General features: G+C 56.2%; 10 protein-coding genes across 10 annotated transcripts; 6 read left to right on the top strand and 4 right to left on the bottom strand.

Annotated features, from left to right (window-relative positions):
• The first annotated feature begins 126 nt into the window (after window positions 1-126).
• PUNSTDRAFT_88742 (uncharacterized protein) lies at window positions 127-1,579 on the top strand. Its single transcript, XM_007385032.1, has 4 exons — window positions 127-523; window positions 592-848; window positions 906-1,308; window positions 1,368-1,579. The coding sequence occupies exons 1-4, from the start codon at window positions 229-231 to the stop codon at window positions 1,412-1,414; spliced, it is 1,002 nt and encodes a 333-aa protein (XP_007385094.1). The 5' UTR covers window positions 127-228; the 3' UTR covers window positions 1,415-1,579.
• Window positions 1,580-1,708: 129 nt separating this feature from the next.
• On the top strand, window positions 1,709-6,458 carry PUNSTDRAFT_144457 (uncharacterized protein; the record flags this gene model as incomplete). Its single annotated transcript, XM_007385031.1, has 8 exons — window positions 1,709-2,063; window positions 2,117-2,166; window positions 2,218-2,469; window positions 2,524-3,211; window positions 3,264-3,304; window positions 3,354-5,469; window positions 5,526-5,982; window positions 6,110-6,458. The coding sequence occupies 8 exons, from the start codon at window positions 1,709-1,711 to the stop codon at window positions 6,456-6,458; spliced, it is 4,308 nt and encodes a 1,435-aa protein (XP_007385093.1).
• A 146-nt stretch (window positions 6,459-6,604) lies between these two features.
• On the bottom strand, window positions 6,605-9,182 carry PUNSTDRAFT_144455 (CoA-transferase family III; the record flags this gene model as incomplete). Its single annotated transcript, XM_007385030.1, has 12 exons — window positions 6,605-7,077; window positions 7,136-7,399; window positions 7,448-7,544; window positions 7,603-7,661; window positions 7,716-7,862; window positions 7,918-7,957; window positions 8,010-8,132; window positions 8,185-8,301; window positions 8,356-8,393; window positions 8,452-8,695; window positions 8,747-8,971; window positions 9,039-9,182. 11 exons carry the CDS (start codon window positions 9,180-9,182, stop codon window positions 7,368-7,370), a joined length of 1,266 nt encoding a protein of 421 aa, XP_007385092.1. The 3' UTR covers window positions 6,605-7,077; window positions 7,136-7,367.
• A 1,290-nt stretch (window positions 9,183-10,472) lies between these two features.
• PUNSTDRAFT_16283 (uncharacterized protein) lies at window positions 10,473-11,012 on the top strand (the record flags this gene model as incomplete). Its single annotated transcript, XM_007385029.1, has 1 exon — window positions 10,473-11,012. A coding segment is annotated over one exon (540 nt), but the record flags the coding sequence as incomplete, so codon positions are not given.
• Window positions 11,013-11,689: 677 nt separating this feature from the next.
• On the top strand, window positions 11,690-12,650 carry PUNSTDRAFT_135503 (adenylate kinase 1; the record flags this gene model as incomplete). Its single annotated transcript, XM_007385028.1, has 4 exons — window positions 11,690-11,843; window positions 11,923-12,130; window positions 12,186-12,371; window positions 12,428-12,650. The coding sequence occupies 4 exons, from the start codon at window positions 11,690-11,692 to the stop codon at window positions 12,648-12,650; spliced, it is 771 nt and encodes a 256-aa protein (XP_007385090.1).
• Window positions 12,651-12,805: 155 nt separating this feature from the next.
• PUNSTDRAFT_135502 (uncharacterized protein) lies at window positions 12,806-14,656 on the bottom strand (the record flags this gene model as incomplete). Its single annotated transcript, XM_007385027.1, has 6 exons — window positions 12,806-13,250; window positions 13,313-13,462; window positions 13,533-13,862; window positions 13,925-14,283; window positions 14,349-14,495; window positions 14,567-14,656. The coding sequence occupies 6 exons, from the start codon at window positions 14,654-14,656 to the stop codon at window positions 12,806-12,808; spliced, it is 1,521 nt and encodes a 506-aa protein (XP_007385089.1).
• A 242-nt stretch (window positions 14,657-14,898) lies between these two features.
• Window positions 14,899-17,327, top strand: PUNSTDRAFT_126802 (WD40 repeat-like protein; the record flags this gene model as incomplete). The annotated part of the gene is made up of 7 exons (XM_007385026.1): window positions 14,899-15,141; window positions 15,191-15,259; window positions 15,319-15,423; window positions 15,472-15,817; window positions 15,868-15,988; window positions 16,043-16,194; window positions 16,248-17,327. 7 exons carry the CDS (start codon window positions 14,899-14,901, stop codon window positions 17,135-17,137), a joined length of 1,926 nt encoding a protein of 641 aa, XP_007385088.1. The 3' UTR covers window positions 17,138-17,327.
• Window positions 17,328-18,052: 725 nt separating this feature from the next.
• PUNSTDRAFT_121145 (uncharacterized protein) lies at window positions 18,053-18,660 on the top strand. Its single transcript, XM_007385025.1, has 2 exons — window positions 18,053-18,295; window positions 18,369-18,660. The coding sequence occupies exons 1-2, from the start codon at window positions 18,075-18,077 to the stop codon at window positions 18,592-18,594; spliced, it is 447 nt and encodes a 148-aa protein (XP_007385087.1). The 5' UTR covers window positions 18,053-18,074; the 3' UTR covers window positions 18,595-18,660.
• A 1,478-nt stretch (window positions 18,661-20,138) lies between these two features.
• PUNSTDRAFT_53293 (uncharacterized protein) lies at window positions 20,139-23,581 on the bottom strand. Its single transcript, XM_007385024.1, has 3 exons — window positions 23,190-23,581; window positions 20,910-23,119; window positions 20,139-20,852 (listed from the first exon to the last, which is right to left on the bottom strand). Exons 2-3 carry the CDS (start codon window positions 23,075-23,077, stop codon window positions 20,600-20,602), a joined length of 2,421 nt encoding a protein of 806 aa, XP_007385086.1. The 5' UTR covers window positions 23,078-23,119; window positions 23,190-23,581; the 3' UTR covers window positions 20,139-20,599.
• A 1,806-nt stretch (window positions 23,582-25,387) lies between these two features.
• On the bottom strand, window positions 25,388-27,642 carry PUNSTDRAFT_104163 (feruloyl esterase-like protein; the record flags this gene model as incomplete). Its single annotated transcript, XM_007385023.1, has 14 exons — window positions 27,560-27,642; window positions 27,457-27,498; window positions 27,340-27,404; window positions 27,130-27,278; window positions 26,987-27,029; window positions 26,749-26,910; window positions 26,653-26,690; window positions 26,360-26,587; window positions 26,213-26,291; window positions 26,080-26,146; window positions 25,886-26,021; window positions 25,744-25,823; window positions 25,541-25,668; window positions 25,388-25,453 (listed from the first exon to the last, which is right to left on the bottom strand). The coding sequence occupies exons 3-14, from the start codon at window positions 27,394-27,396 to the stop codon at window positions 25,388-25,390; spliced, it is 1,233 nt and encodes a 410-aa protein (XP_007385085.1). The 5' UTR covers window positions 27,397-27,404; window positions 27,457-27,498; window positions 27,560-27,642.
• Window positions 27,643-27,690: the final 48 nt, after the last annotated feature.

Below are 27,690 nucleotides of genomic sequence, written 5' to 3'. Positions count from 1 at the left end.
GCTTGCTCTCTGATCGTGTGAATCTTGCATTCTGACTGTGGGTGAGTGTATAGCCACCATTTCCGGTTTCGTCCACCACCGCGCGACGCGTCTCGGGTTCCTCCTCTGGGCCACTGGCTGCCTGCAGGAATCCCTCAGGCCCGCCATTCCTCACCACCTGCCTCTTTGTCCACCGCGACCTGGGCACTGATACTACTTTAGTATACTGCTTACAACTTACGTTGCAACATGTCTTATTCCTCGGCGCTGTCACCCATTATCAACTCTTATCAAGCTCTCCTGCGTCCGATACCCGCCTTTGCATGGCTAGGATTTCCCCTTACGACACTTGACTTGGGCGCTACAGTCCGACTATGCCTTGTGATGCGTCAAATACGTGAAGCGAACCTTGTCGCTCACGTTAAGAAACGTCAAGTAACGTCCGGCTCAAGTAACGCGAAGGATAATGGCGTAGAAGAACGCAGCATAGTCCGCGATTTAACAGCCACATTAATCGTTGTATATGGTGGAGAGGCAATCACTGGTACATATCTAATATCATTTACCGTTCAGCTCGTCCTGACCGCACGTTGATTTTGCGGCGTCCTACAGCCCCGTTGCTTAACCAAACGCCGTCGTTCATGATTTCCGGAACTGTCCCTTTGCTTTATACCTTAACGCAAGCGGTCGTGGAATACCTACCCAACTCTTTGTTGCCGGTATTCAACTTCCAATCCGAGTTGCCTTTGGCGGCGTTCGACGCTCTTACCCGTGCATTCTTGCTATGCAACCTCATACCCCCGATGGTGGTGGCCAGCGCCTCTTCGGCGGTATCCACCTCACCGTGGACACTGCTCATCACGTCTTTGGTGAGTATTGTAAGCGGCGACCTACTGGACGAGGATAACATTTACTTCGTTGACCAGATCACAGCGAACACGGGTTTCTTCGTGCTCAATTCGTTATCGTTCCTCCAACCCGGACCTCTCTCTCTCACCACGCCGGCCGAGCTACTCCCCTATGGCTGGTCAACGACGGACCTCTGGTGTGCGCCGTTGATAACGGGGCTATACGCCCTGCTTACGCATGCCCAACCCTTCTGGGCGGAAGCGCATGCCATCCTTGCCGGGTTGCTCGGGTCTATCCCAGAGGACCCGACAACCACCGAGAAGAGCCCCGGTGTGCAACCTCTCGACGCGGAGACAGCCAGAGCTGTGTGCGCCGCGGTGCTGGGTGTAATGTTCGTTGCTCGCGCCGTGAAAAACTACGGCGGCGGGTATAGGCGATCGTGGCAGTCCAAACGCAACGTGAAGGTGATCTCACGACACGGTGCGTCCTGTTATGCTAGTTTAGTCGCGATGGCAATGCGGCTGAACATCGTCAACCAGGCAAAAGCCGTTCTGTGAACTCTGTGGGCAAGATCAAGGTCCAATGATGCTTCTGCGAATTGCTGCCGATTGGTGGTCACATCACCTCCCGAGATTGAATAACAGTTTCACTGCAGGACACTTTCCCGTGTATAGATGCAGCACAAGAGCTGACCGCAGATATAGACAATGCCCTATTGCTCGGCCTGTAAATGTAATACTGCAGCGCTCAGCCCCTTCTGGTAGTGTCCCACGGTCACGAGCACAGCGATCATCAGGCTGTTTTCGCCCAGCTCGACAGCTTCGACTTTGCTCAATCGCCTCCATCTCATGAACATATAGCAGAGAAAACGCGCTTGAACATGGACGGCATCGACTCTTTGACCGTCTCCGATCAGCTGCTTCCGCGTCGCTATCAGGAGGAAATCTTTGTCCGCGCCCAGGAGGGCAATATCATTGCCGCCCTGGACACGGGCAGTGGAAAGACCTTTATTAGCACGCTGCTCATGAAATGGATCGCGTCGAAGCCTGCTGAGTCTTCTAAGATTATCATCTTCCTTGTTCCGAAGGTTCCGCTCGTTGAACAGCAGGCGACATTCATCGAGCGCCAGACGCCGCTCCGCGTCGGACAGTGCTATGGTGCCAACGCATGGGATCTCACAGATCGAGGCGCATGGAGAAGACAATTCGCAGCGTCCGATGTGATTGTGATGACAGGTATCGTGTATCTTGAACTTGCTGGGTCTCAGTCATCGCCGAACACCCTGTAGCGCAGATATTCCTCAATCTGATTACTCATTCGCATTGGAGCATGGACAGGGTATAGAGGCCTTTGTATGTTATCGTGGACCGTTGGCTCATAGCTCATCAGGTTTCGTTGCTCGTCTTCGACGAGTGCCACCATACACGAAAGAACCACGCGTATAATGGCATCATGCGCGAGTATTTTCAATGTCCGGGTCACCTCCGGCCCAAGATCTTCGGCATGACGGCATCTCCGATATGGAATCCGAAAGACGCAGCGACTTCATTGGCAACGCTGGAAAAGAACATGGATGCGAAAGTCTTCGCAGTGCGCGAGCATGAAAGCGAACTCCTCTCGATTATACCGAAGCCAAAAGAGGTGCCGCCAGACGTTTTCCACTTGTTGTCAATGGGTTTTCATACTCAAAATTAGGTATTGGTTGATTACCCACCCCCTCCCGATAGCTATCCGACTTATCCGTCGCCGCTGCTTGCAAATTCCATCGATCTGACTATTCTCCCTCCTGCAATGGAGCTTCCTCTTGACAAGATTGAAACGCGCTACCATAGTGCTCACCAGATCCTAGGGCCTTTTGGCGCGGAATACTACCTTTGGGCTGAAGTCAAGCAGAGGATCGCCGCATACATGCTATTGCAGATGGAAGCCCGCCGCGACGAAATTTTGGAGGACATGACGAATGCCATGGCCTTGGACTCCCCGCCGATCGAGACACATCACAGCTCACCATCTGCCGTTCTGTCCTCCACCAACGCTGTCCTCGATAAATTTGCCCCACTGCTCGGTGACGCAGATTCAGTGGATCCCGACGTCGTCCAGATCGACATCGACATCGAGTGGTGTACGCCCCAAGTCGCAGCATTAGCCGAGACGCTGATCTCGCATTACAAACCCACTTTTCAGGGGATTGTCTTTGTCGAGCAGCGCCATATTGCTGTAGCGTTAGCGAGGCTTTTGGGCAGGTTACCGGAATTGCGAGGGCGTGTTCGCTGCGCCGATCTGGTAGGCCATGGCGGCCAGACCACCGCAAATCTCAAGGGCATGGAAATACAGGGACAGCAGGACGTAGTTAGAGCGTTTCGGAGAGGAGAAATAAATCTTCGTATGCATAATCCCCTTTTCTCTCTGACAAGTGCTCTGATACGCGAGATCAGTGGTTGCCACGTCTGTTGCGGAGGAAGGTCTTGACTTTCCGGTAGGCTTACATATGACCTTATCATCACTTCATTCCTCACTGCACATAGGCTTGCGACCTCGTCATCCGCTTCGACCCCCTGCAACACATGGTTGGGTATCTTCAATCGCGCGGGCGGGCACGTCACCATACATCCACTTTCGTGATAATGGTCCCGCGAGGCTCCGAGCAACATATCATGCGTTACCGGACATTTGCCGACAGCGAGCCTCAAATGAAGCAGATATATCAAACTCAAAACGCGCTTGAACAGCTGTCCGCCGAGTCTGATACAGAAGAAGGCGAATGCGAGGAGCCGGAGCATCCGGAAGACCTGGCAGAACGGGAACGCTATGTGATACCGTCCACGTTGGCCGTCTTGACCTACCACTCCGCGATCGGTATGCTGTCACACCTCTGCTCCTTGATCCCCCGCGATCGCTACACGCCCATTCATCAACCCAAGTACACCGGGGAATTCCAAGTCACGCTGCAGCTGCCCTCTAGCCTCCCACTCCCCCCGGAAGATCTCACCTTTGTAGGACCACTGAAGCGGTCTAAAAGGGAGGCGAAATGTGCGGCGGCCTTCATGGCCGTGCGCAAACTTCATCAGTTGGGTGTTTTCGATGACTATTTGCTCCCGGTGCGTCGCTCCAACGATACGGACGCTGAAGACCCCGATGGTATACCGATTCCAGACATCTCTGCGTACCCGGATATGTTGCGGGTCGCTGTTCATGACCCTTGGGTGCTCGGCCCTAGACTCTGGATGCACGTTCTTCGTGTGGATGGAAGAGCTACTTCGGCGCTTGTCACTGGGACGTCTTTGCCGCCTGTTTCGTTTACGCACGCAGGGGCGCATGTCCAGATGTCAAGAGGCAAAGTCGTCGCTTTCGACATGCCGATGCAGCAGCGGGAGCTCATGGAGGCGTTCACCTGGGTTGGGATTCGATGGTGTGTCACCTTAAGAGGCCCAAAACAACCCTTGAGCCAGTATCTCGTTGCGCTTACCAATGACCTACGTCCTGATTGGGACACCATGGAACGCGTTGTCAACCATCCTTGGGGACACGGCGATTGGACCGGTATCTCGGAGGCAGAGTGGTCTGGCATATTATGCATGAACCAGAGGGAACATGGTCGCGCACTGATTTTGCAGCGAATGCGTCACGATATTACCCCGCTGTCCACCCCTCCGCCGGGATCCCGAGAGTCGACGCACCCAACCTACCGCGAATACTTCTTGCACAAATGGTCACGCAAAGGTATTACGCTTGTCATACCCGACGATACACCGCTCGCGGAGGTATGCATGGTTACGCGTCGGACGAATTCCTCATATCCTCTCCACCCAGCCGGCACCGAATTCAGCCCGGAGCCCTTGTTCGCGGCTTCGAAATCCATGGTAGTCCCGTTTGCGTTCCTCCGGCGGCTTCATATGTCCGCGTATCTATGGCGGACCTTCCACCTTCTACCTCGACTGCTTCACCGTGTGACTGACTTATACCGGGTGCAGCGAGCGAAGCAGGAGCTGGGGTTGCCGCCTATACCCGATGATCTGCTCGTAGAGGCTTACACGTTACCGCACACCGGGGCCGGCTTCAGCAATCAAAGGTTGGAAACGCTCGGGGACTCGGTACTCAAACTGTGTGTAATTGTACACCTGCTCAACAGATTCAGACGTCGGCACGAAGGCCAATTGGACGCGCTTCGTCGAAACGCCGTTGCGAATCGCACTTTGCTAGCACGCGCGCATGCCATAGGACTGGGAAGCTATCTGACATGCGAAACCATGAGCGTTCGCACGTGGAGGCACGTCGTCCCCGAAGAACAGCACACCCCTTTCGACACTACCAGTGCACGTTTCGTCGCGAGGTCCATTCCTCGACGCTGTCTCCAGGATTGCATGGAAGCTACACTTGGGGCAGCATTCTTGGGCGGTGGGATCCCCATGGCATTGCAGGCGGGTACCGTTCTAGGCATGTCACTGGGCGGTCCGGTTCCCTGGAATTTGCGATATGGTCGGAAACCCATCGGTAAAACGCCCGCGGCTCTATTTCACAGGGTCCAGGAGGCGCTCCATTATGACTTTCACAATGGCGACCTTCTCATCGAAGCTTCTACTCATCCTTCTTTCGAGTCGGGAACCTTTGGGTCGTATCAGCGACTTGAATTTCTCGGGGACGGTGAGTGTTCAGGAGCATATGATAGTCGGTGCCCTTCTGACTAAGATTACACACAGCACTGATTGATCTAGTCGTGATGCAATATCTATATAGGAAATTCCCAGAGGGAACGCCTGGCCAATTGTCCTGGGCACGTTCTCGAGCAGTGTGCTCTCAGACTATGGCATGGGTCGCGGTGACCCAATTGGAGCTCAACAAGATCATGCTAGTGAACAACTCTGAGCTGAACATAGCTTTGGCGAAGTACATACCAATTCTCGAGGACTTTTCGGCCGAAGATATCATCGCAAAAAGCTGGAAATTGGATCCTCCTAAGGCTCTTAGCGACGTATTGGAAAGTATTATGGGCGCCGTACTGTTGGACACTGCATATGACTACGAACGATCCGAGGCTGTGGTGGAATGGGTTATGAGGGATGTCTTGGATGCTCTTACTCTTGACTTGCCTCCGGACCCCATCTCGCAATTGATGATATCGACTGCCAAAGCCGGTTGCCGTAGAATCAATTTCAAGTACGTGATATCATTGCTCCTGCCTCGTGTGCCATGAATAGTCCGTGAGCGGCGTCACCAGGGGCATGGCGGCGACCCTCGCAGACTACCGTATCACACCGGTTGCGCATATCTGAACTCTTAACAGGAAAACCCAAAGCAACCCTAAAGTCGACCGGAACGATGGGATCTCTGTCATCGTCCATGATATTCCGATCTGTGGGCCGATACCAGGCAGCAGCTTATCGCTCTGCAAAGCCCTTGCCGCCGAGCAAGCTCTGGGTATCCTGTTTGGTGAAGCACACGAACACAATCTAGCCACCCTTTGTGACTGCAAGCACGCTATGGTGGCGGGGCTCCGACCTGACGACGAAGACGAGAAGACCGACGATGAGACACCATCAGGTTTTGCTGCTGTAGCCCGCGAAAAGCTGCTGTCTTTGGAAAAGACGCGTCCCAACGCAGGAGAAATGGAAGAAGGCGAAGTGGTCGAATAACGCTCAAGCAGCGGTGACTACGAGATTTATTCCCATCCTATCATGCAATATGTACTGTTCGCAGGTGTGACGTAGGGTTCACCGACCCTGCAGTGTACGATAGGTCAATGGATTGTACCAATATTCGGATACCCAAGGATATATAGCTGTTCGTAAAGTAGCATCGTGGTTATTCGAAATACTCGTGTACAGTTTACCACAACAAATTGGACCTAAATATCATACCCGTACTCGGCTGGCAAAATTGTCCCTTGCGAAGTGAACGCTGTCCAAACACCGATCGTAAACCAGTAAGTCATAGTCTCAGGACGCGATGCTGATCGAGCCTTGCCGTACCCCCTACCCACACCGGTGTCAATCTGCCGGAAAGCATGGCAGCGAGCCTTCGCTTCACCGGACAGAGGGCAACATTGCCTCGAGTACGTCGGCGTCGTCCTCATCCCACCCTGCCCTCTTTTCTCCCCAGTACGACGCAAAGTCAAAACCAAGTTCCAATGTACCACTCGCGAACTCGCAAACGGGTCTGAGATGTGTGACGGTGCCATAGGCGGCGGCAGTGTCGCAGAAGTACCGTTTCTTGAATGTGGTCGGATTTCTGGTAAGGATATAGTTGATCGAACTGCGTCAACAACCAGCGTCAGATCGTGACGAAGGGATGCATATCGATTGTAATGCACGCGCTGACGAGTTCACCCATGGACATCTTATAATTGTACTGGAGTCCTGCTTCGTATAGTGACTTGACATACCCCGAATCGTACATTCCTTGTCGACGGATCCAAATGTCGTACCTGCACGCGGACTAGTAGTGCCGTATGGAATTCGAGTGTTGTGAGCTTACTGCGAAAGCGATACTCGCATATCCCAGGATCCTCCATGCTTCGCTCGTAGCAAGAGGCCGCGAAGCGCCTATATGGAGCCGATGATGCCAGTCTGGTAATCTGTAGATGCGTTAAGAGCATCACATAGATTGGATGGAGTGAGCTTACCACTGATAGGCAGGCAAGGTGTGATGGGCGTAGCCTGACCGCATGCGACGCCTGTTTCCCAAGCGACACCGGTCGTCGCATCCGCTATCTGTTGGAACTGTGCGACCGCTGGGATATTAGATGCAAGGGTTGAGGATGATTGATGGTAGGCGTACACCGGGCCTCCATGCCCATGGTCCCTCGTGCCCGTAGCAATTCTCGACCACTTGAACAACTGAGCAGACCAGGTTATGAGGATCAAGTATGTATGAAGTAACATCCGACCTACACCCCCTGCCGCGATTCACAGCGATCTGGTTTAGGACCTCAGGGCCAAAGCCTAGCCTGCTCAACACACCAGGCCGATAGCCATGTAGGAATACATCGGCCTCTTTGAGCAAGTGCAACATTACCAAGCGACCTTCAGCGGATTTAACTAGTATGGTGGTCCTCAGCATTGACCATGGACCCCAATGGAGAGGGAATCTCACGGTCGACGTAGCACGCTCTTTTGCCGAGGTTCAGATCCACCTGAAGCAAGAGTGAGCAAAATGATCGAAATCAATAATCGGAGTCTTCTCGCCTGCATAACATGGCCGCCGAAGTCCATTAGATGCGGGGCGATGACGCGGACGATGGTAGCGCCCATCTCAGCGAGCTGCCTTCCTATAGCTGGTCCGGCGATAACACGCGTCATCTCGAGGACCTAGTGTATCAGTGTCACAGTGAGTCCTGGCATAGGCATTCTAGTGCCACACCTTGATGCCGTCCAATGGGCGCTTCAGATCCGGTGACTTAGTGAATGCTACCGGAGGTGTGACATCTTCAAGCTGCGCGGGTGTAGTAAACAAGGGCCATTTGGTAGCGATTTTGCCCTAACAGTGCGTATTTGGAGACCGGTAGCCTTTTGAAGCAAGAAGGTATCTCACGTGGGTCGTTTGCGCATATTCTTCCGGCTTGTAGCAGACTACAATGGTTCTTCAGTACAGAACGCATTTTGGTAGAGTAAACGCTGCGTTGCTCACTGTCTCCGGGAAGGCCCAGCTTGACCTTCCATTCGAGCATCTCCTTGCTAGATCGTGTCTCGACAAACGCTTCCATGAGTCGCCGAGTCGTCGGCAAATCGAGGTTGTCGTCGTCGGGGTTGATACCCATGGCAGCCAACGTGATTCGGGGATTGATCGAACCGTGGGTGTGAAAGTACACCCCGTCGGTACAGCGGAAGATGGCCGAGGCCGCATGCTTCGCTGGAAGAAGAGAGAGGGGATCCTGACATATGGTCAACGATCCGTGATGTGAGTGACAATTAGCCCGTCTTACGTTAGTCTTTAATTCCAGCAGAGGTTGTTTGACCAGAGCGGCGGGAACACCGTCGACGCGGGCCAACATAGCCGAAGCTAGGTAGAACAGTGCATGATCCGTATCCACGGTGAGCTGGACGGGATCATCCCTCCCAGTTCTGATGGACCAAATATGCGCCCCGTAAGATCCGTGGAGTGCTTGGAGAGCTGCCACCGCCGGGAAATGCTTGTGGGGCAACGGAAGCTGTCCGTGCGAAGACGATGGTGAGCTTGAGACAATGACGAGGCCATCGCCTACGGAGAACACGTACCATTGGATGAGGAGCTCCGGTGAAGGACGCTTGAGTTGCATGATCCTTCACACCATCGGGGGCCTCTATGTCGTTCAATAGTTTCAATAAGATGATCTTAGCCTCTTCGGTTACTGGTGTGCCAGTGTATACTGGGGAAGACATGTCGGTTGTCGTTTGCTTTCACTTTCACTGTTAGGGCAAGTTGTGCTTGATAACACGGGAGATATCGTTCGACTCCCATGCCAAATACGGGCCGGGGTCGTTCCCGTACTACACGGAAACCTTAACTTTCACGAGACGGGTCACCAGATACATGATATAGAGATTCAATCCTTCTTCCGAGCAGCTGGAGGGCTCGTTGACCCGCACGAATCGCTCGTACTTGAGTGGTTTTCTTCATCCAGCGTCGAGCATAAGGTTGTTTTGGAATGCGAGATTACTGTCTATTATCAGAAGCGAGAGTGTCTACAGCGAGAAAAGACGAGTACAAGCCATCTAGCGCTAAGCGCTTGAACTCGTGAATGCGGCTACGTAATCATATTGTTTTTCTTCCGCGATCGTGACCGTGAGTCGCCGCGCCAAGTACGGACCTGCAATTGCTGGTTCCTTGTCTTCAACGAGCGCAAGATTCACAACGGCCAATCTATACACCAAGCGCAGCCGATGTATCTTCCGAGGGCTTGATGCTGGATCATGTGTTCTCCAACGCCTGGATAGTATCCTCAACCAGCTCACCTGGACCATGGGCAATCAGCACCCACCAGAAGCTTCGGAAGCGCTGTTTCGACAGCTGAGTTTCTGCGCTAGTCTCGACGTCGGCATTTGATCTATGGGCGCGATCATTTATCATCAACGGAGCCAGGACGCAGTCATTCACATTCGTGCAAGCACACTAGTATGGCATTGTGAAGTCGACTATCCGTCTATTTCGGCGTTCATAACGCGGACATGGGCGGTCTGTACAACATCCCTGACTGAAGCTTACCGCTGCGAATCAAACACCGAGGGCGGAGCAGGCGCGATCTGACTTCGGTCTTGCTGGTGACATCGGGGCGATCGTCTTCCGTTCTGGCGCGACACCTATGGGTGAACGTGATCGATGTCCAATACATCGCCAATTGTTAGGCGAGGAATATGACACCCGCCATACGTCTATGCGAACCATGCGCGGTCAGAACGCGGCCTCCCCAGCGTATAAAAGAAGTTGCCAGCACCGGGACAACTTCAGCAGCCCGCTCGTCGGTCCAACAACTTCTCAGGCTCTTCCTGCAGCTCAAGCATCCCCACACAATGCGCACATTCGTGACTTTGGTCCTGGCGGGTATACTCGCATTTGCGAACGCCTCACCCATCGTTAGCAGCGTGAGTCTGCCACGCACAAATTGTTCGTGCTTGATCCTAATTGCATAGCAGGCATCCAGTGGGTTGGAAGTAGACTGCGGTCCCTTCAATTCCGATCAGTACTGTCAAGGCACGAACCGGACGGACGATGCACATTACGTCTGCGGCGACTTCCGCCTAGGGCCAACCACACTCCCGACCGGACTACCCTTAGGCAACGTCGTCTTCGACTACCACCGCTTTGCTGGGCTCTGCCCCGGAGAGTTCCTGAAGGCGTACACCAACGCCAGCACGGGGAGGTACATCTACCCCGAGCCCGACGGCTGGCAGCTCGACGTCGCGAACAAAACCATTAACGGCACCCAGACGCTCCCCAAACACTTGGTGGTCGACCGATTCGGCAACGAGGTCGGAGGCTTTTTCTTGGCGCCGGCGTACACGCCGTACATCCAGCGCGCCCTGCCGCCGCAGAGCCTCAACACGCCGCGCGACGACAACAGTTTTCCGGCCAACTATCATCGCTACGAGGTTATCACCCCCTTCAATGTGTCCTCAGGTCCCATCGCCCCTGCGTTCGGCCAACCGGGGCAGGGCACGCAGTACCATACTTTCATGGACGTCGCTACGTTGGTGAACGGCACCTTTTTACGCCGCCTAAGCCGGGAGGAGTATTAGGAGTTTCCTGGGGCAATCGTTAGGTAGACGGCGCGGCGTAGTAATAATACACGAGCCCTGAGAAGCAGATCTAGAGCCAGCACTTTATCCATGCCCCGTATCCTCTCGTAAAACACCGGATGCAACGGGCGTAGACTTGAACAGTGAACACAGCCTGTCCTTCGTCACGCCCTGCGCGATCGATGAGCGTTGGTAGGTGTCGTCTATCGCCGACGGCCGTGGTGGTCAAGAAGCGAGTACCCATGTGTAATAAGTGTATATGTAGCGTAGCTTATGTAAAGCTATGCTACGACGCGACTGAACAGAACCGAGTGATATTGAGCAAAAGGACGACGGATACATGAGCTCTCGTAGGTAGTTTATATGTCGTTCGCTCGGAATATAGTTCTACGGGCGCCATATGGTTATACGGCGCCCTCTCAGTTGTAGTGATTAACCGCGTCCAATGGGACGCGGTGGTTACTGAATTCATCATGCCGCGGCGGCGGCTTACAAAGCGTATCAACGGTAATATTATACTACCGTTACACCATGGTCATGAGCGTAACCGCCGAAAGCTGAGAAAATCGCGAATAATCAACTGCTCGCCCACAGCCACCTCGGACCGCCCACGTCTTCCGGTCTCTTCCACTCGCAAAGCGTTGCATTCGACAATGGCTCCTCGCGACGAGCTCGAGTACCTCAAGTCCCTCGTCGGCCAGCTCAATGACAAAATAGCCGCGCTCGAGGCCAAGGCCAAGGCCGCCATCTCTGCGCCGACGCCCGCTGAGCAGCTGCGTACCATCCTCGTCGGTCCCCCTGGTGCCGGTAAGTCTCCAACGCTCATGATACGTAGCATGGATGTGTGAAAGCTGAGCGACTGCGCTTGTCTTGTGGTGTGGTATAGGCAAGGGTACGCAAGCTCCTAAGATCCGGGAAAAGTTCTGCATCTGCCACCTGGCGACCGGTGACATGCTGCGGGAGCAGGTCGCGCAGAAGACCGCGCTTGGTGTCGAGGCCAAGAAGATCATGGACGCGGGTGGGCTCGTCAGCGACGACATCATGGTCGGCATCATCAAGGACCAGCTCGAGAACAACAAGGAGTGCAAGAACGGGTGAGCGTTACGCGGTTACTTGGGGAGAACGTACGCGTTAATGGGATATTCGTAGCTTCGTCCTGGACGGGTTCCCGCGCACAGTGCCTCAGGCGGAGAAGCTCGACCAGATGCTCGAGTCGCGCAAGGAGAAATTGGACTCCGTCGTGGAGCTCATTATCCCCGACCAGCTCCTCATTTCCCGTATCACCGGCCGTCTGATTCACCCCGCCTCTGGCCGGACATACCACAAGGAGTTCCAGTACGCGTCTACACCTCTCTCTGTTGGGTGCTCTCGTGATGACCTATGTTGCGTAGTCCGCCAAAAAAGCCCATGACTGACGACGTCACCGGCGAGCCGCTCATCCAGCGGTCCGACGACAACGTCGAGACGCTCACTAAGCGCCTCACGTCGTACCACAAGTCGACCGGGCCCGTCGTCGACTACTACAAGAAGAAGGGCCTGTGGCACGGCGTTGACGCCGCGCAGAGCCCAAGTGTCGTCTGGGACAACCTGTCTAAAATCTATAAGGCAAAATAGACGATGGCACAGTGACATGATTAGAGTGTACATAGTAGCGCCATGGACTCCGTCGCACATACCGCAACACTCGTTTGATGTTTTCGCTGCTGTCAATAGATGGGTTCGGCATATCCATGTGTGCGAAGGGATCTTAGGCTACAGTCAGGGGTTCTTCATTCGAGAGGGGCGTCCCAATCCCAGCTCCCCTCCATTAGCCCCGCCGCCGTGTCCTTCATCACAACTTCATGTCTTTTCTGCACGTACACCATCTTATCCACCACTCGAGCCCTTAGGTCCCTGACGCTCCCCTCTTCTATTGGCTCCTCGATCAGCTGCGCCAGTTGCTCGACAGCCTTCTCCAGATCCGCCTGGATATCCTCCAGCATCTGCTTCTTGTTCCCCTGCGCGAGAAAGTGGGCCATGGCGTACGTCCACTTGAGGGTCGCGCGGCAACGCGAGAGCTCGTCGACGGCCCGCCTGAGGAACTGCGCCTCAATCCAGGAGATGCCGGATTTGTCTTGCATTTCCACAATCTTCTCGGCGGTGCGCTCGTATAACTCGCCTTCAAGCTGCGCAGAGAGCTCGTGATTCGTGAAATGGTCATAGTAGAACAGCCACCTTTCGTGCACATGCTCGGTGAGACAGGGCTTCAGGTTGTGAACAAGACAGAACGGACGTACTTCTGGAGATTGCGGCTGGCGGTGGTCATGTTCTCGTCAGGCGGGGGTTCGTTCCAGATATTGCATACTTCATTGTTATACCCGTGGACGTTCCAGTCTCTCATGCACATCCAGCAGAACATGTAGCTGCAGTGTCTGCACGTCATCCGGCTATATTATACATTCGATCAGTTCGTATTCGTTGTCAAAGCAACGACGTTCGAGAGATAATAATACGCACTTGCATCCTCCACCTTTCTCAATGCTGTTCTTACACTTGGGACAGTTACGGGTGTTCGCCTTGATCCACTGCGCCGTTCCTTGATCCTCTCGCGCGGCTGTTTGCCATGTCGCAGCGAGCTTGCACGGCAAAGGAGCATGGCTCTCGGACATGCCGCACCCAAAGCAGAAGGCATGGCCAGAAGCGCATGTCACGGTAGGGACCAGAGTTAGCAGCGACGACCCGGAGCCGTTGGAGCACGAGACAGCGGAAGTGCAGGCGGGGTACGGGCAGAAGCGAAGGCGGGTTGGGTGAGACGTGACGTACGACGACTGGATCAGTGTACGATATCTGCACGATAGAGTCGAGGTTGAAAACCTGTGAACCGATAGAATGTGTGGGTCGGAACACACCGATCATAGCAAGGTTCATCGACCAGTGCTCGGACAGAGGGCTCATCTACGATAGTCTTGCACCCGTCCTTCATGCACCCGAACGTACATTGCCCTTCATCTTTGATCTTGGACGTGACATAGCACCACCAGCATTCTCTGCAGAAGCGATGGTGGCATCGCAGCTGAAATGTGTCCTCCGGCGAAGGGGTATCGAAGCAGATCTCACAGGTCAGATTGGTTGTGGGTGAATTTGCGGCGTTGTGTTCAGGCTCGCCAGCGGCGCGCAGGATGTCGGCAACGTCGGAGTCCATGAACCGATCCAGGAGACGGTCGCGGTTCCATCTGAAGTGACGGAGCAGGATAGACACTATGGGTGGCTAGAGGATGAGGGCTTCAGATATGTATGTATGCCGCAAATCGCGAAAATCGGAGCAATACTAACCTCGGAACCAATTATAGCCGCCACATGACGGATGTCGTCGTCGATCAGGGTTTGTAGTTGATATGGAGTCAAGCTCTCGTAATGAACCTCGTAATCGGTTTGCTTTCCCTTGGCGTTGACTGGCGGTGGTCTGAAGTCCTCGTCGTCCTATGCAACATGTAGCCAAAGCTCAAGTTAGCCCAAAGAACTTGATGCGGTGAACGCAATGATCGGCGCACGTCGTCCATGAGAATGTCTTCCATGTCGTCTCCGTCATCATAGTAAGTATCTTGTGAGTCGTAGACCTCGTAGTCAGAATCGTCAGACATGGCTGAGTGGCAGGAGATGGTCGCGTCGTGATGAGTCGGTCGCAAACAGCCACTCGGCGCCGGACGGGCGTTCAATCATTGACCGCAGCCACAGACGCGTTTCAGTCACGTGTACTTTACACAGCCACATTCTCCGTTTGCCTTTGCCGTCCTCGCCACTCAGGGTTGCTCTGAACCGGTAACTGGCTGATGCGTTGATTCGAATTTAAATACTGGCCCGTAGTGCTTGAATCCGTGAAACCATGGAAACTGCTTTGCCCTTGCTCCTCCCATCGAGGACAAGGAAGATACCCCAGGACCTCGTTGACAATGCCTGGAAACCCAAAGCCTACCTGCAGCCTCCTCAGCCTCCACCGCCAGATGAATCGAAGTTGCACGATATGGAGATGGCCATGGCGCGACAGGCGATGGACGGCAAAACGGTGAAGAAGATAAGACCGAGGCGGACAGTCGACTATGGCGCCGCGTTGGGGAGGTTGGCCTTGGTGAGTGTACGATGATGAGACACGGCTTTCTAGTTGACATGTGAGATAGTTACGGGCGCATAGGCCCAGCCCGAGACACGTACCATATATGCGTCCAGCGCCACCCTACATCATCGATGTATGTAAAGCGCTCTTGACTGTGTCTCTGTCAAAGATCGTATTCAATATGTCTTGCAGCTACTTCCACCGAAAGCATATCCGGACAACACCTCCACCTCCCTATGCACCAAATTCATCCACACTTCCACCAACAAGATTCGGTGCCCGGTCAACGTGGTCACTGTAAGTCATCAACCTTGCATCCCTATCTCGCTCTGATGAACAACGCAGTGGACTCCCGAAGGTCGACGAGTCCTCACCGGATCTACCTCCGGAGAGTTCACGCTCTGGAATGGCCTCACATTCAATTTTGAGACGATTCTCCAAGCCCACGACTCCGCCATCCGCGCTATGCGCTTCACGCACTCGGGCGCATACCTGGCCTCTGCCGACCAGAGTGGAATCATAAAATACTTCCAACCCAACATGAACAACCTGAATGCGTGGCCCGGCCATAGGGAGGCGATACGTGGGCTTAGCTTCAGTCCGGACGACGGCCGGTTCGCGACAGCGAGTGATGATTCGACGTTGCGAATTTGGAGTTTTGAGGAGAGCAGGGAGGAACGGGTGTTAACTGGTACGGTCATGTTCGTGAACCACATACATCGTCGATTCAAACTTCCGCAGGACACGGATGGGACGTCAAGTGCGTCGAGTGGCATCCGACGAAGGGTTTACTGGTATCAGGCAGTAAAGACAACCTCATCAAATTCTGGGATCCAAGAACAGGGACCTGTTTGTCGACTCTGTAAGTCCATATAGACATCATATTGCTGTATTACAAAGCTGACATGAACTACAGGCATACGCACAAGAATACCATTCAAGCGCTCGCGTGGTCTCCGAACGGCGACCTCATCGCCAGTGCCTCGCGCGATCAAACCGTCCGCGTCTTCGACATCCGTGCCATGAAGGAATTCCGCATCCTTCGCGGTCACAAGAAAGAAGTCTGCTGTAAGTCACAGCCACCCTTCATGCGCATTGCAACATCTGAACAATCTACTCAGCACTGGCATGGCATCCTGTGCACCCCCTTCTCGTCTCCGGCGGTTCCGAAGGCGCCCTCCTTCACTGGGATGTTTCCGCTGCTCCGCCAGACACCTCCTCTGTTCCACCCTCCGCGCCTGCGCCTGCCCCCGCCGCCAATATCCCTTCCCCGCGCGCCACCCTCTCCCAGGCGCACGACTCCAACGTCTGGTCGCTCGCCTTCCACCCGCTCGGCCACCTCCTCGCCTCCGCGTCCAACGACCAGACGACGCGCTTCTGGTCCCGGGAGCGGCCTGGCGACCTGCAAGTGGGCGGCGAAAAGCCCCCGACGATCGTCGACACCAGCCAGATCGACGCGGAGGGGCGCGAGCGGGACGATGGCTACGACGCGGAGGAGGAAGGGTACGTTCCCGGCTTTGGATCTGCCGGCGGCGCGGGGGCGGCTGCGGGCACAGCGTACACGGTACCGAACGGAGCGCAAGGAGCGCAAGGATGGCGGGGCAAGGAGGAAGACGACGGCTACGGCGGGCCACCCGGATTCGGCGGCGGTGGAGGCCCTCCCGGCCTCGGCGCCAGTGGTACTGGCGTATTCCCGCCCGGCTTAGGCACTAGCCCTCCTGGGCTCGGCAACAGCAACAGTGGATATGGATACTCTCGCCACGGTCCCGATAGCGACGACTCCATACCCGGCTTTGCAGGAGCTCCCCCGCCTTCGACGGGGCCGGTGGTAGGTAGACAAGACGGGCCACTACCGTCGCAAGAGGAACTCATGTTCGGACCGGGGGGCGCGAGCGGAGGGGTGGTTGGACACGGTGGTCCATTTATGGGCGGTGGTGGGCACGGTGGAGGATACGATGGGGGAGGAAGGAGACATAGCCGATGGGGGCCTCGGAGAGGAAGGGGTCATTGAGGCTCGCGAATGCGTGAACGTCGCTACTATACATGCGTGCTCATGCGCAACCTCCTTACGAGCTCCTTGAGTTTCTGAGAGAGGAGAACTCGCTGAACGAGTATCGAAGTGTGCGCTAGCACACCGCTCATACACACAGACGTTGTGGCAGAACCGCATGTATGCAGTTTAAGAATGCGTGATCTTACTGTAATTTTCGTACTGAAATTGACTCGGGATCCCCTGACAAAACGTGTGCTTACTTGCCGGTAATTCGTGGACTGGTGTGCGCAGCGATGTTTCTTCTCACAACGTCCGGTGCGCCAGTACGTCACCTATAACCTATTTGGAAGCAGCAGGTGTGTGCAAAGATGAGGTTGCACAGCGATGCTCATTCGTTGTTATGGTTTAACAATGAATGTACATTATCTTCATGATAATATTCTGCTATGTACCAAAGGGACGGCCCGTTTTGTGACGGCCCGTCCCGTATTTCTGCCGTATTTAGACGGTGTAAGATAGGCGTAAGGGGGCGAGGCGGGCGGTGGCGGTGTCACGATCGCAGGCAACAGAGCAGGATCCGGTAGTATAGCAAAATAGAATGTAGATACAGGCGTGCAAAGAGTCTTTTATAGTCGAGACGCCATAGATATCGTAGATAATCATATCTCGGATATCAGGCGCCCGGAGGAGTAAAGTTAAGCACGCAAGATTCGACCATATGGCGCCCAACGGGCGCGGCAACATTGTGATTTCTCAGTCGCGGCGGAGCCGCGACCATTCTAAGTTTACTCTACGGTTAACTACGGAGTACTCCGTTACAGACGGCCCGTCCCCGTGTAAGGGACGCGCGGAGCCCTAAACCGGTGTCTTATAGTACGTGCGGCTTGGCGCACACAGTGCATCCACGGTTCCTGTGAGCTATAACAGCCGACACCCCGCTCCAGCACCGGCGCACATGGACGCAGCCGCCAACGTCGCCGGTTTGCTTGCCTTCTCCGGCGGCTTCCTGTCACCACTGGCGTCGCGTTTCATTTCATCGCTGTTCTATCCCACGACGCGTTTAGAAAGCCTGAAGGCACAGTGCAAGGTCGTTGAACATGATCTCGAGGAAGTCCTCGAGCGGGGTCGGGCACCGAATGTCCGATTCCTCCACGACATGTACAGGAATCTCGATCGGTACGTTTCTCTTGACCAAGCTCCCGCTGAGTAGCATTCTGCTGACCTTGTCCTTATACGATTCGATACATAGAATCAAGAAAAATATCCATGATTTGGAAATCGATTGGATGCGTTCGCGCTCCTTGTTTGAGCGAATTGCTGTGTATCAACCTTTCCTGCGCCAAACACGTTATATCGCAGATCAGCTCAGCAATGCGCAAAAGGAAATATTTGAAATACCTGGCCGGGGGCAAACCTTGTATAACGCTTCCAGGCTGCCAGACGACGAGTCATTGGTTCCAATGCCTTGGTCTTGATTTTTGACAAACTGAAGAACTCCCCAGACAGTATTTAGTCTCTCATGTTTTTCTATCAGATCTCATTGATGAACGTGCAGCTTGACACGTCCCGATGTTTTGCGTCGTTGTTATCCGTACCATTCCCTGGTCTATGTTCCCAGTCATTCCCTAGCTCTGTTCGTAATATTTTTCAAATGTCCTGCATCCCGATCCTATGAAGGTCCATAATAGATACGCGCTTTCGAAATCATAAAACGCTCCATGTCCACGTATTTTTATTGCAGCGCCATAGGCAAGCAAGAACGGCATGATTGCCTTATATGGTCATTTGGATGCCTGATTCGCGCATAAGGCCACTCACAACCCCAAGCTCCCCACTTTCCTCTTCGAGGACATAACCCCTCACACTCGAGATGGACATGACCATTGACAGCAAGCGTCGTTAGCCTGATCGCTTTTGCGGCCGGCTTCATCCTACCCTTGTCAACAACCATTTTGCTGCCCATCCTCAGCCCTCAGCAAGAGTTCGTGCCCTGCGAGCCCAGCATGAGGTCGCCGCGTACGAGCTGCAGGGTATGTTTGAACGAGGCGGAGTGCCAAGTGTCCACTTCCTTCACGAGGCGCGCCTAGACCTAGACGAGTACAGTACCCGACCAGTCCTTTGTACACCAAAAATGTAATTTGACCATTACTCCATGTCCTCCCATTCATACCTTGTAAAAACTATCTCATATGATGCACATTGTGCTTCTGCACAAACTCAGCATATTGTTATGGCTTGCAATGTGTTGAGGAGCTGTGTGGATGCCGATTACTGGCTGTCATGCGCTTAAGACACAAACTATCCATTTGCACACCGGCTATGTCACGCCGGCCTCTGCCAAAACAGCTGTCATGGATACCATATTTGGGAGCCAAGATGGCTGTGTGACTCAAATCTGTCACACTTTCCCCGTCGTTTCGGCTGTTTTGCACATGGTTTGCACCCTGGTGGGCGTAGTTCCGCATTGGTGCCCACATAAGAGTACGGAAAATATGCCTTGGGTACACTTGGTTGATACAAGGAGCTGCGGTTGTCAGTAGACTCCGCAATCGTAGCTCTACATACAACGTGCAAGGAGCAGAAATTTGGTCAAAATGGGACTTCACGCATTCTGGACAGTCTTACAATTAATCGAGTCGATAAATCGCATCCCATGCAGTATCAAATATTGTAGCCAGCATGTATATTAACTATATGGTACTGTAGTCCGAAGAGGAAGTAGCTAATTCTGAGCGAGGGGAGCCAGATCAAGGCAGGTGTACAAGTGACTGGTACTGTACAAGTGACTGATCGGGCACTGTACGCCTACTGTACCGAGAATCGCACACCATGGCTATTAGTCCATATCTGACGCCAGAACTAGGGATAGAAAAGGAGATTCATCAGCTGGACATGGAAATCAAGCGCCAGCGCTCGTTCGACGTCCAGTTCCGCACCTGATCAGATCCGCCGCACGAAGCGGATCAGTGCTGACGACGTTCGGAAGCGGGTGTCAGGACGTTAAAGCAAGAGATCTAGAGGGAGAGATAGTCTGTGATTGCTCGTGATCATGAATGTGCATACGGTAGTCTAGGATATGTATGAGAGAAATAAGGATTTAGGGAGCTCGAAAGGGGTCTGCCCTAACAGCGGACCCCTATATGAAAGATAAGGCGAAGTGAAGAAAAACGGATGCAGTAGTGGTACAGATGGGGTATTCTGTGTCTCTACCAATCTTCGTGTATCGCGGCCAAGTAGACGTATGTATGCGTAGGGTAGGAATAGAGTGGGTGCGGCGTCGAGTTAAAAGGGCTTGTCGAAGTCGTGCGTGGTGTGCGGATTCCTCCTCCTCCTCCTTCTTCATCTCCCGGATTCACTTTGATCGTACAGTACCGTAGGTCGCCTCGTGCCGTGATAGAAAAGTCATAAAAAAAGGTCTTTGGGTTCTTGCCCTGGCGCGTCTCGCACTTTTGTACTTGATCCTGGTGGAGGGATCTTCTTTCAAGCGACGGGGCTCACGCGAGGCGTCGAGCTGCCGCTCCGCCTCCCGACGCCCGTCGCATCGTCAAAGCTGCTCGATCTCTGCACCTCGAACGACGAAGACGCGAACAGAGGCGGCACAGACGACGCCGGCGAGCCGAAGTAGTCCTGAACGCTGCTCGCCGAGTGCGAACGGACGAGCTCGTCGCCAGGTAACTCGGACGGGGTAAGGAACCCTTTACCCGGCGAGTTCCCTCCCGTGAAGAAGCAAAGCCTGCCGACGTACGATCAGCTCTATCCACGACACAAAGACCAAAGGAACATGACTCACTGGTTCACGAGCGCCGTATAGTCCGGCCCGCCGACGGGGCTCAGCGGGTTCTCGCGTTCGTACTCCGGGCTCGTCTGCTCGCTGCTCGAGCTCCCGCCGGTCGTAAAACTCGGCGTCGAGGCCTCGCTGCCGACGCCAGCCCCGGCCCGGTGCTGCTGGTGGTGCAAGGGCCGACGCATCGCGAGGGCGGCATGCCACGCAGCCGGCGCAGGCCCGCTCTTCCCCCACAACGACGTCTCCCGCGTCCCCGTCTCGTGCGGCGGCGACGCCACAGGCGGATACGAGTTCAACCGCGCGGCGTACCCATCCGGTCCCAGACGGGGCGTGCCGCTTCCTCCTCCTCCCTTCTTGTCGTCGCTGATGGTGTGGTGGGCACCGTACGGGCGAAACCCGCTCCCCGCGCGTCCAAGGTCGAAGCCGAGGTCAAAATATCCCCGCTGATGGATCCTCCCCCGCTGCTTGGCCGGCGCCGGGCGCGCGAACGGCAGCTCGCCCTCGTCGACCTCGTCCCGCGCCGCGTCCGCCACCACGCGCCTCCAGTCTTCCTCGTCCGGCTCGCGCGGCGATCCCCTTCCGAGCTGGAAAATCTCCCTCGCGCTCCTCCGCGGCGTTCCGCGTTGCTGCTGCTGTTGTCGAGGCCACGGCACCGCGCCGTCCTCGCGCGTAGGCGACACCATGCGCGCGACCGACGCCGGGCTCGCGGGGCGATGCCACGCCATCCTCGAGCTCGCCGCAAAATCGTACCGCTTGCTCAGGCTCTCGCCCTTCTCAAACTCGAACGCGTCCGCCGCCTTCGCTTCCTTCCTGGGCGACTCCGGCTCGTCGTCGTTTGCGGCCCTGGCGGCGTTGCCCCCCGCGGCGACCTTCTCGAGCTTTGACGTGAGGTCGCTCATCTCCTCGTCCGAGATGCTCGTCGCGAACGACGCGCCCGGGTGCGCGGACCGGCTCCTCTGCTGTTGCGGCCGATACGACGCCCGCTTCTCTTGCTCCTTCACGAGTTCGAACCTCGCCCTATAATTCTTTCCCGCGTTGCTATCCCACATCTCCCTCCCGCCCGAATGATAGCTGACCGCCATCACGAGCACCTTTTCCTCCGCCCGATGCACGGGGACCCTGATCTCGAACCCGAACCGGTCCCAAGAGTGATCCGGCGCGGAGACGAGGTACCGCCCGGCGACCTCGCTCGTCGTCGTCCAGTTATCGAACGTGAACCGGACCGCGACGCGCTTCTCGAACGCGACGTTGCGCACCCTCACGATGCCCTCGACCCTCGCCCCCTCGGGCGTGTTCACAAACTTGATCTCCTCCAGCACGACGTCGTCGCCCATACGCTGGCCGACGCCGGCGGGCGCGTGCCCGTCCTCGACGCGCATCCGCAACACCCGCTTCCCGGCGTCCTTCTCGGTCGGTAAGGGCGGGCCGGGGCCGTAGATAAACCTCGGCCAATCGCTGTCCTCCTCGTCCGTCGTCTCGCGCGGGCTGCCGTCCCGACTGACCGCGCTCGGCTTCTGCCCGCTGAGGAAATGCCGCACGCGCTCGAGGCGGTCGTCAAAGTGGACGTTCTTGGCCGCCGCGGTGGGCGTGACCGGCTCCGACTTGGTCCGCAGGCTGTCGTACCCGGCGAGGACCTGGAGGGCCGTGGGGCGGGCCTCGCTGGGTCTGCGCGACTTGAGGGACGACTTTAGGGGCGTGCCCGCCTTGGTGGTCGGCGTCGCGGCGGCGGGGGGCTGCTGCATGAGCGGTTGAGCGGCGTCGAGGGAGACGGAGGCGGCGAGGGCGGGAGCGGAGAGGCGGCGGGGGGAAGGCGATGGGGCGATAGCGTCGAGGTCGAGCCGCAGGTCGTCGCCGTGGCGGCGGTGAGATAGGGGCCTGGGCGTGTCGGCGCTCGAGGACGTGGACGCGGACGCGGACGAGTCGGCGCGCGGCCTGGCGGTGATCGGGAGCGCGGCCGCGGGGGGTGATAGGGGCGGCGGGTGCGGCGGCGTGGGCGGCTGGAGGACGACAGAGCTCGGGCCGGCCTGGGCGAGGAGGATGGACGGTGCCGAGGAGGCTTGCCGGGCGCGAGGCGTGGTGGAGGAGGTGCGCCGGGGGATGGACGGGAGCGGGAGGCCGGCCGCGTTCGCGTCCCGCGTGAAGGGCAGCGGTGGGGTGTAGACCGCTGCTGACATGGGAAGGATGACGCCTGGCCTCGGGAGGACGGCGGCGGGGGTCTGGGCGGGGCGCGATAGGTCGCTCGTGAGGAGCTCTGGAACGGAGGAGAAGGAGGGTGGACGGGCTTACGGTGTGTGCTATGTGGCGACGGGGGGAAAGGGAAAATGATGTGCTATCTCGGACCGGATGGCACGGCGAGATGAGACGGCTTTGCGCGGCCAGATTCCTGGATGACCGAAATCGAGACTGGAACGTCGACCGCGTCGGTGTGCAAGTAGGATGTGTTGTCGACGGCGCGCCCAGCCAGCACGGTCGCGCGAACCAGACAAGTTTGAACCGTCAAACGCGTGCAAGAGGTTGGATCGGTCGCTGGCGGACGTCTGCAACCGCTCTTGCCTGTCTTCTGCCAATCTCCACGGACAATCCACGTGAAGGCGAGATGATCGCGGTTTGCCAGAGCACAAGGCCCGGCGGTTAGTCTGGGAAGAAGAGGGCAGAGAAAACAGTGAACGGGAGCGAGAAGCTCGCGCGGGCAGAAAAAGCCCTGGGCCAGGAGGGCGGGCGTTATGAGTCCATATCCCACCGAGGCCCCGGACTGGCTGACATAAGCAGCATTCTCGCGCTGAGTTTATTCCCCGATCACCTACCCGCGCGGTTCCATCCGGATCTAGAACCGCCCACCCACTTCATCGCCTTGTTCCTCCTCCGTCGAACACCACCTCCACAAACATTTATTCTAGAGACACCGGCGAGCCGGGCCATGGGGGACTCGCGGGGAACTCCCCATGCCGGCATCGACGGGGCAGAATCCGGGGACGCGGTCGCTCCAGAGGTCCGCGAGTTTGCGATTCAGTGGTTTTCTGTTCTACGAAGCGCGATCGTGGGTCTTGCGCTCCTTCCTGCGTGACGCTTCGCGGGGATCTGGGCCTGGCAGCGATCCTGGCCCAGGTGTCTCGCTCGCTCGCCCAGCTCATCCTTGAGCTTCACGCAACCGTAAAGTTCCAAGTTGCTCGGGTGTCGAGCGCGACTCAGTCGTACCCGAACGACGCAGCCCGACATGCTCCTATCTGTTGGCAAGATGATGCGCATGGCAACTCCTATCTCATATCTCATCTTGTTCCTGCCTCTCACCGCCTCCTTCCGAACACGCTGACGCGATGCATACTACGAACTGACTCTCCCATGACGCCATCTTCGCGCGCGTCTCGTCCCGCCGTCGGGGTCGGCGCCGACGGTGGGATCGGGGCAAAACCTTCGGCGAGTAAGTAACACAGGTCAACTTTCCTTCAGGAAAGATCGCTGGACCTTGCCGATCCTCTCCTCCGAGACACATTACTATACGCAGATTCGGACGTCGGCACGCCAGCTGGCTACGACACCGCTGATGCACGTATGACGCCGCCGCGCGGTCTCGTAGGACGCCAATCGCAAACGTGATCCTTCTCTCGTCCCGCCTGTGTCAGGCGACTCGCAATGCGACGCAATTGCGCAGCGGGCCACGACGTCACCGACGCGGATACCTATTCCTGGGTCCACCACCTGATGAAACACGACTCTCCGTTTCCGGACGCGACGGGACACGACTTGCCATATTCGTCCACGGTGACACCACAACATTCCGAAATCCAAGAGGCGTCGACGCGTTTATCTCTGCCTTCAAGGTTCCGCGTGCGGCCGCGCGATACACAGACCCACCCGTCAACAAGCAGGAATGCAGGTTCAACGTTCAACGACCATACCATATCAACGAAACCTACCAATAAATGATGATATCTCGATTTCATCACCCACCGCTCCGCAATCCCCAACGCCGAGACGCGCCACTCCCACTCCCGAGTCCCGAACGCCGCGATACCGTAACCCCAATGAGGCAACCACAAGGGAGCGCAACAGCCGCCGGACGGGCACATCATCTGCATTCCGGTCCGGACGGACACGAGAAACATTTTCCCCCGGCACCCGCGCAGGGACACTGCACTCTCGTGCGGTTACAACCACCTCCTCCCGCGCGTTTTCAAGGAAAAACCGCACACACACGCACACTCCCTGCCGCAGAACGATACAATCGTACGTCCGTCTGGCGACTCCTCGCATCGCACACCTAACCGTCGGTCGAGATATCCCAGCAGCGCAAAACCTTCCGCAGCCAAGCAGCGCCCGCGAGCAGGGCCGTGGCGCACTTTTCCCGATACATCGGGCGGGAGAAAGGTCATCGATTTATTCCTGACCCTATCTCCCTTCATTTCGACCCCGCCCCCCACGCTACTAAGACGTGACGCCAAATCGTCCGGTCCGACGGAAAACTCAACGGAATCGACACTACCGTATCAGACGCACGTGAAGCTGCTCGACGCGTTCGAATTGCCCCCGTCGAACCGGAGGTTGGCGGGGAACTGCGTACGTAGAGCAAAGCGATCGTTGTCATTTCAGCTCGGAGATTCCGTGCACGCGTGCAAACTCGAATGAGCGAACGAACGCACCTTGCACAGCGGCCGACTGAACCCGACGCCCTGCGTCGCGTCGTTATCTTCGTACCACACCGCCGTAAAGTTGTCGGGCGCGGTCCCGTTCTCGACCCAGGCTACCATGGCGGATAATATGTTATGCTCTGGGCAAAAACCGGAGATCGTTCGGGCATTGACCGTCAATGGAATACGAGATACGCGGGACGAGGAGTGCTCACGAGGATCGTTCGACAGCGGCGGCATCCCCGCCGCGGCCTGGCCCGACCCGCCGAACGCGTTCGCGCCGAAGCCGCCAGAGCTGCACCGTTCGGTCACTCATCCGCTCGGTCCGTGGAAGAAGAAGAAGAAGAAGCGGCCCACCAGTGCTGCATGCCCGCGACGGTAAACAGCCGATAAAAGTCGTCGACGCTCGCGTCCGTCTCGGTCTGCATGAACGCCTGCACGGTGTCGTAGTAGTGCAGCGAATTACCCGGCGAGATGAGCTGGTCGGCCCACCCTTTTTTTTTAACCGGTAAGGACTGGGGGACACATGGAGAAACGGAAGAGGGACGGACCGACGTAGTGCAGTACTTTGCCGTTGTGCGGCGCGCTGACGAAGGCCGTGATGTTGGGGTCGATCGCCTTCAAAACCGCCAGGGTAGCATCAGCGGCCGGATGACTTGGATGAGATGAGACAGCAAAACAGACGTTTTGGGTTCCGGGGTCGATCTTGTCCGCGAGCTCGATATCGGCGAGGGTCAAGTCGAACGGACTGAACGACGTGTCACTGTGTTCCGGGCAAAATATGTCAGTCGCTTGTCAAGCAGGGCGCGAAAGATAACGAGGCGCACTAACTTTAGCACCCAAAGCTGGAAATATTCGGGGGCGATGGTGAGGATGTTCTCGCCGACGAGGCCGTTCGGGAAGCCGAGCTCGCCGCCGGGGTAGTACCCGTTGAAGATGAACGTCTGGTTCGTCTCGATGTATGCGCTGTAGATCTTGCGGAGCGCGACGATCTGGTCAAGGGTGAGGCAGGCGGACGGGTCTTGACCGGGTCGGCAGGAGAGCGTTTCCGGACGGAAGCTGAGTTTACAGAGGTGGGTTAGTCGCAAAATGGCTCGAGGAGAGGGATATAGATGTCGGCGTACTTGCACGCGAGCGGGTTGTTGATGATGCCGTCGGCGACCTTGAAGGAAAACGATGAGCTGTCGGATCCTTTCGTTGGGGAAATCGGATGGATGCACCCCGTCAATCATGTCACACTGTCTGAGCACCTCGTCGTGGATCGGGCCCTTCCAGAGAGCGGGCGGGATCCAGTGCGACCCGTTCACGGGAAGGACGTTCAAGTTGATGTGGATCGAGAACGATTGGAGGTGCGACATCCAGTTCGCGGGTGAGCCGATGACCTGCAGGCATGCAATGCAGCGCACGTCAGCCTCCGTCCCCGACAGAATCGAGAGGGGGGGGGGGCGACCAACGCACTATTCCATCAAAGTCCTCTGGAAAACGCTGGATCTCCTTGAGGCTGGATATGTCCGTGAAACATAGTGCGCGTCGCGTATCGGAAGAGAATGCTTACCCTTGCCTTCCACCTGTAAGTTCGACAAGAGTCAGAAATTTGGCACTCCGTACGAAGGGGGAGGGCCTCGCCTGTGGAACATCCGAGGTAGTACGACTTCATGTCCTCTTGTTTGCCGTAGTACGCTTCCACGACTTGCTTGCCTGCAATGACGCTCAGGTGCATGGCACGGAAGGCCCAGTCAACGATCTGGTTCTGATGAAACGCCGATTTGAACGTCGAGCTTCCAGAACCGACGACGAGGACGACGACGTACGGGTTCATGCCAAGATCCGTCGAATACCGTCGAGTTATGACCGGTATCGGTGGACATTCCAGCGACTTTTCACGTACATGAGAGGTAGCTTCAGCTACAGAGATGGATTCGACTCACATCCTTGGGCGACGGCATCGAATCCGAGGTCTGCCACGTCAACTGTGCACACATCCTTTCATCAACATAACCTCACCACCAAACAGTAATCAGACGTTCTCACCGCCTCCTCCTGTGCCTCCGTTACCGAGCCCGAGAAAGCGGCCGTTCCAAGCATCTGGCTCGGGAAGCCAGACCTCGCTGTCGGTGAATGACCCCGAGGTTTCGTTGGTGGTGATGGTCAAACGTACACCT

Source organism: Punctularia strigosozonata (assembly GCF_000264995.1).
Source record: "Punctularia strigosozonata HHB-11173 SS5 unplaced genomic scaffold PUNSTscaffold_8, whole genome shotgun sequence".
Classification (NCBI taxonomy): domain Eukaryota; kingdom Fungi; phylum Basidiomycota; class Agaricomycetes; order Corticiales; family Punctulariaceae; genus Punctularia; species Punctularia strigosozonata.
Note: the sequence above shows the minus strand (reverse complement) of the source record. Positions and strands in the feature narration are given on the sequence as shown.

Excerpts from the sequence above, each read along its gene's own strand:
- PUNSTDRAFT_88742 (XM_007385032.1), top strand. The coding sequence starts at position 229 with ATGTCTTATTCCTCGGCGCTGTCACCCATTATCAACTCTTATCAAGCT. Across the intron at positions 524-591 it reads TGGTGGAGAGGCAATCACTG|CCCCGTTGCTTAACCAAACG; the intron begins GTACATATCTAA and ends GGCGTCCTACAG. Across the intron at positions 1,309-1,367 it reads GAAGGTGATCTCACGACACG|GCAAAAGCCGTTCTGTGAAC; the intron begins GTGCGTCCTGTT and ends ATCGTCAACCAG.
- PUNSTDRAFT_121145 (XM_007385025.1), top strand. The coding sequence starts at position 18,075 with ATGGACGCAGCCGCCAACGTCGCCGGTTTGCTTGCCTTCTCCGGCGGC. Across the intron at positions 18,296-18,368 it reads ATGTACAGGAATCTCGATCG|AATCAAGAAAAATATCCATG; the intron begins GTACGTTTCTCT and ends TTCGATACATAG.
- PUNSTDRAFT_53293 (XM_007385024.1), bottom strand. The coding sequence starts at position 23,077 with ATGTCAGCAGCGGTCTACACCCCACCGCTGCCCTTCACGCGGGACGCG. Across the intron at positions 20,853-20,909 it reads TATACGGCGCTCGTGAACCA|GCTTTGCTTCTTCACGGGAG; the intron begins GTGAGTCATGTT and ends GTACGTCGGCAG.